The sequence below is a fragment of the Barbus barbus genome (assembly GCF_936440315.1).
Source record: "Barbus barbus genome assembly, chromosome: 42".
NCBI classification, from domain to species: Eukaryota; Metazoa; Chordata; class Actinopteri; order Cypriniformes; family Cyprinidae; genus Barbus; species Barbus barbus.
Genome location: NC_136720.1, coordinates 4,193,589 through 4,204,034, shown reverse-complemented (window position 1 = coordinate 4,204,034; position 10,446 = coordinate 4,193,589). Strand labels below are relative to the sequence as shown.

General features: G+C 36.2%; 1 protein-coding gene across 1 annotated transcript; it reads left to right on the top strand.

The window, feature by feature from the left end:
• The first annotated feature begins 2,789 nt into the window (after window positions 1-2,789).
• Window positions 2,790-9,604, top strand: LOC306861668 (secretagogin-like). The gene is made up of 11 exons (XM_079404072.1): window positions 2,790-3,024; window positions 3,161-3,231; window positions 4,388-4,480; window positions 5,245-5,334; window positions 6,012-6,068; window positions 6,192-6,269; window positions 7,122-7,177; window positions 7,695-7,740; window positions 7,833-7,892; window positions 8,872-8,940; window positions 9,269-9,604. The coding sequence occupies exons 1-11, from the start codon at window positions 2,955-2,957 to the stop codon at window positions 9,404-9,406; spliced, it is 828 nt and encodes a 275-aa protein (XP_079260198.1). The 5' UTR covers window positions 2,790-2,954; the 3' UTR covers window positions 9,407-9,604.
• The last annotated feature ends 842 nt before the right edge of the window (window positions 9,605-10,446 follow it).

The following is a 10,446-nucleotide window of genomic DNA, read 5'->3' as shown; positions in this document are numbered from 1 at the left end:
AAAATCGCCGATTCTTGACCAATAAGCAACAATAATTCAATCAGTATGTCGCGGTAACAAATTAATTAAATACGTGCTTCCCAAGTTTAATTTAATTTAATACATAGACTATATTATATTTCGCAAATAACTGTTTCTCGAAGTCTCCGAAACAAACTACAGAACGCGCTCAAAACTCACTCACAGAAAATCTTGTATTCTCAATTATGACTTGCGTGCGAGCCCCCATATTTATCACAGTCAGCTCATAACCGTGACAAACAAGGGAGGCAACAAGAACAAAACCAGATCAAAGAAATATTTATTAACAGAAATTAACTTTACAAAAGATAAGAAAATTTAAGAAAGCATGAAACAAAGAAAAATTAACACAAACACAAAATAATAACGTCAGCTTTCAACATAATGTACAGGCCTGCCAAACGTAAATTACAAACTAAAAAACTCAGCTGGAGTGCACTCTTCTCTCTTATATTGTTATCTACCATTAACTGCATTTCCCAGATCCCACTGCCCAGACTCATTATTTATTTATTTATTTTGCCCAGACTAATTAGGCTTGACTGCATCCGGCTATGCATTATTACCTTGTTAACTCTATATAAACTTAAAATAAATAAGTAATTGCATTTGGATTGTCAACCTTGTGTTTCTGAGCAATGTGTAGCACAAAGATAGGGATAGAGGATGTCAGGCAAGAGAGAGTTTAACAGAGTTTATGCTGCATTCTGAATCATTTGTAGACAAGGGTCTGGAAGAGAAGTTATGCAGCATGCTCTGTTAGGAAGGGCCTGATCTTCTTGATGCTTTTCAATGCAAACCTGAATGTTTGAGCTATCAAATAAACCTGTATATATATATATATATATATGTAGGAACTTTTTTTCCCCAGACCTGTTGCCGTCTACGTTTCCATTCGTGGTCTAAACTACAGAGAAGATTAGGCAAATAGTCTGGTGACTTAACGTTAGGTCTGTGCGTGTTTCTCAATATCAAGTATGCAAATTTCAGACTTGCATCCTCAGTAGTTTGGACTTTATGAGTTAAGACTCGGGAGTGTGAACGCAAGTCTGATAACGTACTTGATAACGTTAGTCAGCTCGCCTTGGCTGCTGCAATCTTCCTCACTGTATTTACAGACGAAATATATCAAACACCACTGCCTCTTCGTTTTCATTTAAACATATTAACAGCCGCAGAAATCTAGTTCAGGGAACTGCACATACATTACAATGAAACAAAATATTATATCTAAGTTTTAATTTTCACATTTAAATGGAACAATAGCATAAAGACCAAAGATTACCTGTTAGATTTACCCAAACAAATTTTATCTCATGTTTAACCACTACAGAGACATCAGAGCCAGCGGCAAATGTCTGAAGGGCTTGCCGAGGTTATGCTGCTCTCATCGGGATACATGAGGACTGAGCGCCCGGTGATCGCCTGGAGCACACGGCTCCGAAATCGGCGAAGCACATTTTCAAATAAGCGCTCTTTTTATAATTAAACCGCAGATTTGAGTTTTAAACAATTACATTCTCGCCTGAAATACACGCGTCCAGTGTAGGCAGGCTTTAGCTGTTGCGACGCGTCTGGTGTAGACACAGTGTTACTCACCTATCGGGAAGAAACAAAACAACCTCGGCATCCCATCGCAGTCCTTCCACTCCTTGAGTTCTCTCCAGATCCGATATTTACACGGGTCCTTCCTCTTGTCTTATCATTCTGTAGACGTTTTCTTCTTTTGTTTTTTATCTGCCATCTCTATCTTTCTGTCGCTCGGCTCGGCTGTTCACTGAATGCTCTCTCCTCCACATCATGAGTAGACACGCCCCTTACTGCTGATTGGCCACAAGTTTGTTTTGGTACTCGGCCCGACTCGGTTTTCTAATACTTTTTTTTAATTGCTTACCCTGCCTTTAATTACATATGTATTTTGGATCCAACAAAGGTAAATGTGGGCCACATCTAGCCCAGATGTCAGACACCCCTCTGGCTCAAATATCTGTCACTGTGATCAGAAAACTAAAAGTCTGATAATGTGATCTTCTCTTTAGTGTACTTAGCTCATACATAGTGTGCTGTTTTTTTTTACTCTGTAACTGTTTACAAAGTTGGCAAGTGTATGATGCCTAGTGTTTTAAAAATGCGTTCAGATTTTAAAAGTTGTGTTGTATATTCCAGCCTTAAGTTTACACAAATGACTACACAAGATTGCAGAATCCACGACTCGCCACAGAAACGGATGCTGATTAGTGGTGAGCTGCATAGTGCATCTTACCACCTAATGGGTGGTTTTTATGTTGAGCCATTTAGCTTTCACATTTCTTAAAAGGTAAATGTATAGGCAATGTCCCATTGCAAAAAAATAAATATACTAAATAAATCACAGTAAAATAAACATTGTTTTATTTTATAATAGTGATTTATTAAGAACTTGATACCCTCGCAAACATGCATGAACCCAGAGACAAAGGTAAGAAAAGTTTTTTTTTAGTTGACAAACTAATAAAATAAAGAAAATTCTTGATTTCTTTTTTTTTTTAAATTCTGTCTAATGTGCGCCTTAGACTAGAAAATAAAGTATCCAACGTCTTCTTCAAACAACTGAAAACATAAGCAAACATCTATACGAATAATGTAATAGAAAAACTAATAAACATGGGCCATAGGGTTTGCTTATGGCAAAGTCACACAGTTTATACAGCTCAGTACCTGATGTAGATTTTTCTACTGACAAACAGTAACAGGCACATTTTAAAAAGGAAAACTACTTAGTTTGATTCAGATCGTATCAGGCTTTCAGCTGATGACTGTTAAGAGTGGTGTGAAAGAGGAGGGGTTTTATTCTGTGTTTATTCAGTGAGTCAAAGGAAAGCATCCTTCTCTGCGCACAGCTGCATCACATTTCTGTTCTTGCTCTATATCACTGTATCATTTATATTTCCATCATGGACTGTGCCTTTGCTAATCTAGATGCTGCTGGTTTTCTACAGATCTGGCAACACTTTGATGCTGATGGTGAGAATTTTTTCAAATTATGTCTGTTTATTGTTATTTAAAGGTTTGCTTATTTACATAGCGATGCATTTTTAGATATGAATACCCTCTGTTAATCTGATCATAAGATAAAATCTAGATAAATACTTTTCTGCAGATAATGGCTACATTGAAGGAAAAGAGTTGGATGACTTTTTTCGTCACATGCTGGAAAAATTGGGGTCAAAGGTATGTAAAAAATACTTGGAATCAAAAGTCCAGTGGTGTATTACCCCTGATAGCACACATACATCTCGGAGACATCTATTTGACGTCTGCATTTACATCTGTATTTTTTAGGGTGTTTGCTCATCTGCAATACGTCTATAGGATGTTTCCTTTTAGATGTCTATTAGATGTCTTTAAGATGTTTATGATTTAGATTGTATGTAAAACTGACATCTTAAAGACATCTTGCAGACGTACGTGTGCTATCTGAGACATTTGAACGTACAAAAACCTTAAAACACATCACTATTCAAACTGTTTTTGATGAGACGGGTGTTATTGATTACATTGTGCAGTTATATGGAAGCACATTAGACATACTCTTTCTGTAAGTGCTCTCTGGCTGTTTACACACTAGGATCTGTTCCCTCGCCCTCTAATATAACACAAAACAGCCATTTAACATCTGTTTACCTTTCACAGCAGCAGATACTTAAGATACACTGCCAGTGGACGAAACTGAACCACCTTTTGACAGAATTTAAAAATCTTTGTGATCCTAAACAATTTTTTTTTCTCTATATTTTCTGTCATTTTCTTGTGGAACGCTGCAGAAAAGTTTTATTATAGCTACAATATGTATGTTGTTTGGATGGAAACTATGGTTATCATGGTTTTTAAAAAGTATGGGTGTGCAAATGTAGAGTAGACTCAAAACAGATATATTTGAACTGTTATATTAGACTGTTACTCAGGAACTCGTGCAACGTCTCAAGAAACCAAACAACACTTTATTTTCAGGAAACTGTGGTTAGACATACAAGATAAAAATAGATTTTCAGTGTTCTAGCAAAGGTGCTATAACCCAACTTGAAGACATTTTGTATTTTACGCTGATGTTCATTAACTTGCACGTCCCTACTAAACAACAACACAAAAACAAATGCTCTCTATGATACTGATTCTATAACCCAGTGAATGAGGGTTATTGTTATGTAAAAAGGCTTCTAATAAATAATGGTTGTGTCAGATGTTCATGGAATATCTTATGAGCAGCTCTATTGGGGCACAGCTGTTCCAGTCCATTGGCTGTGCAGAGTGATGATGGGGAACTAATAAGAGATGAATGATGGAAATGTAGTCACAGTAACCAGTTTGTTTTCTCTTCTGTCTTTAGGATAAGATTACAGAGGAGAGAGTGCAGAAGATAAAGAAGAGCTTTATGTCTACCTATGATCTCACATCTGATGGACGCTTGGCGATCCATGAAGTACATCACAATTTATTTGACATTTTCCTTTCATTATTGTTAGTCCTGCAGAAAAGGATGGAACTGGCAAAAAAAAGAGCAACCTTAAAAGAAGGAATAGTTTTCAAGCGAAAGTGGATACATTACTTCCAGGCTGTTATTTTATAATTAGTCATTCTGTGTGCAGAGAAAAACAAACATAGCTGAATTGCTGTTTGCGTGCAGTGATGGCAAAGGTTTTTCTGCGGCTGCAGATGGTATCTAGCCACTTTATGGCTTCCGGCTGTTTCCAGCACGGTTGCACCAAGTTACATTAACCACATTAAAAGTGTCAGTCATCTTTGTTATGTTAATGGTTTGGTTGGCTTCCATCCCATTTGTACAGTTGAAAAGTGAGGCTCTGGATGGTTAAAACACTGGATTAGATGCAACTATAGTTCCAGTAATCAGAACCATTAGTGCTGTCATTAATGTAGTAATGTAGTGGTCATTTTATCTGACAAAAGTCAAGTCATTATCTGAAAAACGCATACCAGTTATTCTATTATTTTAACAGACTTTACATTTTCATGTCTTTATATGTTTACAATATCGTGTCTTACTGCTGCCATTCAGTGTTATGATTAAATACGTTTTATAGAAATCTTTGTTTTGGCTATGTAAAGAAACACTTAGGGAAGCAATTGACTTTTATGAGTAGAGACAGAATAACATTTGTTCTCATTAAACCCTGTGTTAGTTAATAAACCCATATTATTGAATGTGTCTGTTTGCATTTATACCAGCTCGCCAACATGATCCTGCCGGAGGATGAGAACTTCCTTCTTATCTTTCGTAGAGAAGCTCCACTGGATAACAGCGTGGAGTTCATGAAGGTAAACCTTTACTCCAGCTCACACCAATTAAATCACAACATTTTTAAATAAATTTCAGGTTGTAGTTTGAGCCGTTTGATGACTATCAATTATATATATATATATATATATATATATATATGTGTGTGTGTGTGTGTGTGTGTGTGTGACCCTGGAGCACAAAACCAGTCTTAAGTCGCTGGGGTATATTTGTAGCAATAGCCAAAAATACATTGTATGGGTCAAAATGATCGATTTTTCTTTTATGCCAAAAATCATTAGGATATTAATTAAAGATCATGTTCCATGAAGATGTTTTGTAAATTTCCTACTGTATATATATCAAAACTTTTTTTTGATTAGTAATATGCATTGCTAAGAACTTCATTTGGACAACTTTAAAGGCGATGTTCTCAATATTTAGATGTTTTTTTTTGCACCCTCAGATTCCAGATTTTCAAATAGTTGTATCTCAGCCAAATATTGTCCGATCCTAACAAACCATACATCAGTGGAAAGCTTATTTATTCATTATTTTGAGAAATTGACCCTTATGACTAGTTTTGTGGCCCATGGTCACACACACACGCATACATATATATATATATATATATATATATATATATATATATATATATACACCAGCTGTAGTAGTGTGGGATGATTGTTAAAAAAGTTTTGCACATTTCCCATGATAGATCTGGAGGAAATATGATGCTGACAGCAGTGGCTACATATCTGCCATGGAGCTCAAGGTAAATGCATACACATGTTTTATTGGCAGAGACTGTCAGTTACATTAACATGTTATGACAATCACTGACAAAGTTTGAATATCGAGGGTAGTGTTTTGATTGTTTGTCTATTTATGATGGCAGGGTTTCTTGAATGACTTGTTTCAGCAGCACAAAAAGAATATTCCCCCTAGGAAGTTGGATGAATACACAAATACCATGGTAACACTGCTGATTTTTTATTCTTCCCCATTTATTAATTATTTGTATAAACCTAAACTTCTCAAATGACGCACCTCTGTATGGTTACATCTTGACACATAGCTTGCCATTTAATATTTGTACTGTAAGTTGTTGTTGTTGTGGTTTATACTGGAGCAGTGCAAATGCAATACATAATCAGCATGACCCAAAATCAGGGCCGTAGCTGGGGTTGTGGGGTTATGTTTAAACTGGCAAGGTGTGTTTTTGTTCACACACTGCCTGAGACTAGGGTCTCTGTGTGCGCAATGAACACAGCGCATGAGTACTCAGTTGAGTTCTTTCACGTCAGGTGCTTTAATGCTTTAAAAAATCTTGAATGTTTAAATTGACAAGGCGTTAAACACATACAAATAAGCTCTCGTGAGGACTTGCAGCAGTGGCCCATCAACTGTCCTGATCATCTTTCATGCTTGCCTCAGTCAACTGCGGCTGGTCACCCATGCATTAACCTTCCTTTGACCTAGTCTCAGGAGTGTGGGTTTTTTCCATTACACACAGCAAGGGTCAGTGTTACTCATTAAAGTGAATAGCATTTAGCTGTTCATGTGTTTTCCAATGATGCCCTCTATGGCAGTTTGTTTTTCAGGCGACTGATATGCCTAGAGCATATGTTGTATACCACATTGGTATACTGATTTTTCAAAATGACTATTTCTGTACAGGCAAGTCCTCAATTAGCAATTTTAGAAACTGACAGTTTGTCTGAAAATAAGAGTAATGTTATTTTTTGAGTTGATTTTGTTTGGAGAATGGCTTGGAAAATGCTCAACACTTTTCTAATCATGTATACTTTGCTTTTGTGTCTTGCAGATGAGCATTTTTGACAAAAACAAAGATGGGCGATTGGATCTTAATGATCTAGCTAGGTGATGTGTGTTTAACAATAGTGCTTTTCTTCTGTGCTCGTGGAGTTGTTTAGACCTTAAGGGTGAGAATGGGTCTTTGTGTGTATGCTTGTGTTGTTGAAAGTGAGAAGCAAGCACTCTGTTACACAACTTAGTAACACATTTTTAAGAGACTAATCCAAAAAGTATAATTATACTGTCTTATAAAACATTTGTATGATGAGTTGCTGCCTAAGTCAGATCAATCACATATTAGAATCCATTTAGGTTAAAATGCTAATTACGTGGCTGCCATTAACACACAGGTGGCAATTTAATACTCTTTTGTTAGTCTAGTGACAACTAAAGCATCCAAACTGCATTTAAACTCAATGAATATAGTAATATGTAAACTACATGATTTACATGCTAAATCCACCAGACTGAAATTTGAAAATTGTAAATGGCAAAAGTTATTCAGCTCAATGCAGATCCAATTCAGTTTGATAAAAGTGTCACTGTTGTGGAGTTCAAGTATGAAACTGCATTTCCTCCCCAGAATTCTGGCTCTGCAAGACAACTTCCTGTTGCAGTTCAAAATGGATGTTAGTACTTTATATCTAATTCATTTAATCTTTTGTGATCCTAAATGTAATAATTTGCTGCAAATGCCCTCTTTATTTCCTACCTTCTTCAGGACAGCAGTCAAGAGGAGAGAAAAAGAGACTTTGAGAAGATCTTTGTATATTATGATGTTGTAAGAACAATTTTTAATCTTTCTACTGTTGTTAATACAAACATGACCTGTGCATGATTTTAAATCACCTGAGTTGTAAATGCCATGTGTTATTGTGTCCCGACATGGCAATAACAATGATTGGTTGATGGCTCAATTTTCAAAGGCCTCCAGAAAGACTAAGAACAAATCCAAAGTTCTGGCATGAAACTCTAGATGGCGCAATCTGATAGATCAAACTCAATCGGACATAATGACATCATTATCACATGGCGCAGCTGCCTGGTTCTTTTTGTATCAGCAGCCAATGAGCTCACTGCTCAACATAAAAATACTTGGCTAGTGCTTGCTGTAGAAGTTTCCGAAACGGTGAGCGTGATTTCACCAACATGTTCTTGGATCAACATCCTTGTTGATCCTGGAACAACATTCCAATCAACCAATCAGAATTGAGAGAGAACTTTTCAGGAAATATCTGTTTTAGGCTTATGATCAGGCTTAGGTGCTTCTACACCCTTGTTAATCAGCTATCATTTCCCTCTGATTTTTGGAATACATTATGGGTAGGGTTAGGTTTAGGGGTAGGGATTGGGTTAAGTCTATATTTTTAGACAATAATGTTGATCCAGGATCAATAAAAGATGTTGATCCAAGAACATGTCTTTCTTGGCAAAATCACGCTACCCTTCAGAAACCCTCCACCTTACCCAGCTCCACCTGTATACATGTGCAATGGGGTTATTCATATATGCTATATGGGGGTTATTTCATATATGTTATATGTGCAGCAGCAGTATTTATTACATGTTCACAGCAGCATGTTGTGGATGTATTGGCAGTAGCAAGTCTCAGTACTTGCTCTGCAGCAGCAGCAGAAGCGTAGCAGATCTATTCCACCAAGACCAGATGGATAAATATCAAATGTGGTACTTCGACACAATAACAAACACAATGCACTGCTAAAGCAGTTCCAGCTCTTAAAGGTTATCTCTCTTTCTAGAGTAAGACTGGAGCACTTGAAGGACCAGAGGTGGACGGTTTTGTCAAAGACATGATGGAGCTCGTCAGGGTAAGTGACTAAACATCACACGTAATCTAGTCATGAGATTTATAACAAAGCTGAACTTAAACATCACTACTGCAATCTTTTTGCATTTGTTGTTTTAGTTTATTTGGGTCAATAATCTTCAGTATTAAACATTATTGTGTAACATATGCTTTATAGTTTGTGCTCTAAACATGAATGTAATTATTTATTTATTGACTGATTAAAAATGTAAAAGCCTAATATAATGCAACTAATAATCGTCACGTTTGGCAACTGTTTCTAGTACTCTGTCTCTTTCTACTTTGATTTCTCCGTTTTCCTCTGTATTCCAACACTTTCTTTCTCTCAGCCCAGTATCAGAGGAGTCGATCTGGATAAATTGCGTGAGGTTCTGCTGCGCCACTGTGATGTGAATAAAGATGGGAAGATTCAGAAGAGTGAGCTGGCCCTGTGTTTGGGAGTAAAGCTTAAGTCACTTGCACACTGAAGTTATCACTTGAATTATTACATTTTAAACCTGAATGGGGAAGGTGAAAACATTACATATTATTTGTGTATTGCTTGTTTCTATGTTTTGAAAATTACTATGTTATTTAAAACGTTACTCTGAAAGTAATTTATGGAAATGTAATAATTTTAATGCTCTTGCAACAATAAAAGTTATATCTGTTAAACATGTAAAGCCAAAATAGTGGTGACTTGAATATATATTGCATTGCATCTGCTACTCATGGACCCGCCTTTGTTAAATAATCATTTTATAATTTATGCTCATTACATTGGGGAAACTTTTTCAGTTCATGGCTCAGTTGTTGAATTTTTATGTTCATAAAAAGATTTACACTGAATGATATATATTTACAACATTTACAAATATTTACAGTATTTTTAAGACATAAAAAACCGTCTTAACCCCCCACCACCACCAAATACATAATGCTTGGTTATTCTAATCAAACTAAAAGGTGCTAATAGATGAACAGAATATTCTGAACAGCTGATGAAACACAAAGACATAAAGACATCACTGAAAGACCACAAACAGAGACCAGATGTCACTTTGTAAAGGCCACGTCTGGTGTGTATACTGTTAATGTATCCTTATGGCTCTGGACTATTTATATTCATTGCTGCTGTTTATTTAACACTCATGCCATTGGCAAACAGATGCTCAAGTGCTTTGTTTTCCTGTTTTTGCTTGTGTAGGGGGATTACAGTTAAACCCCATAGACAGACCAGTATGCTCAGTGAAGACAAGGAGTCAAATTTGAAGCTCATTGAGTTGACAGAGTTTACTGAAGACAGAGTTCAAATGTCGTTGAAACTGAGTAAGAGGAGACAGCCTCGAACTAACTTAGAATACACAAACACTAATACTTATAGTCATATGGATAATCAGTTGAAGTCATTTTTACAGGTTATATTAGGTTAACAGTACAGATAATTTTAGCAATACCTAAACATGGTATTGTGTTAAAGTCGTTATATTTGGCACCCCATGTTCTATATATGTATGCAACTTTGTTA

Coding starts and splice junctions, on each gene's coding strand:
- LOC306861668 (XM_079404072.1), top strand. CDS start 2,955: ATGGACTGTGCCTTTGCTAATCTAGATGCTGCTGGTTTTCTACAGATC. Junction 6,270..7,121: donor ATGAATACACAAATACCATG/GTAACACTGCTG, acceptor TGTGTCTTGCAG/ATGAGCATTTTTGACAAAAA. Junction 8,941..9,268: donor ACATGATGGAGCTCGTCAGG/GTAAGTGACTAA, acceptor TCTTTCTCTCAG/CCCAGTATCAGAGGAGTCGA.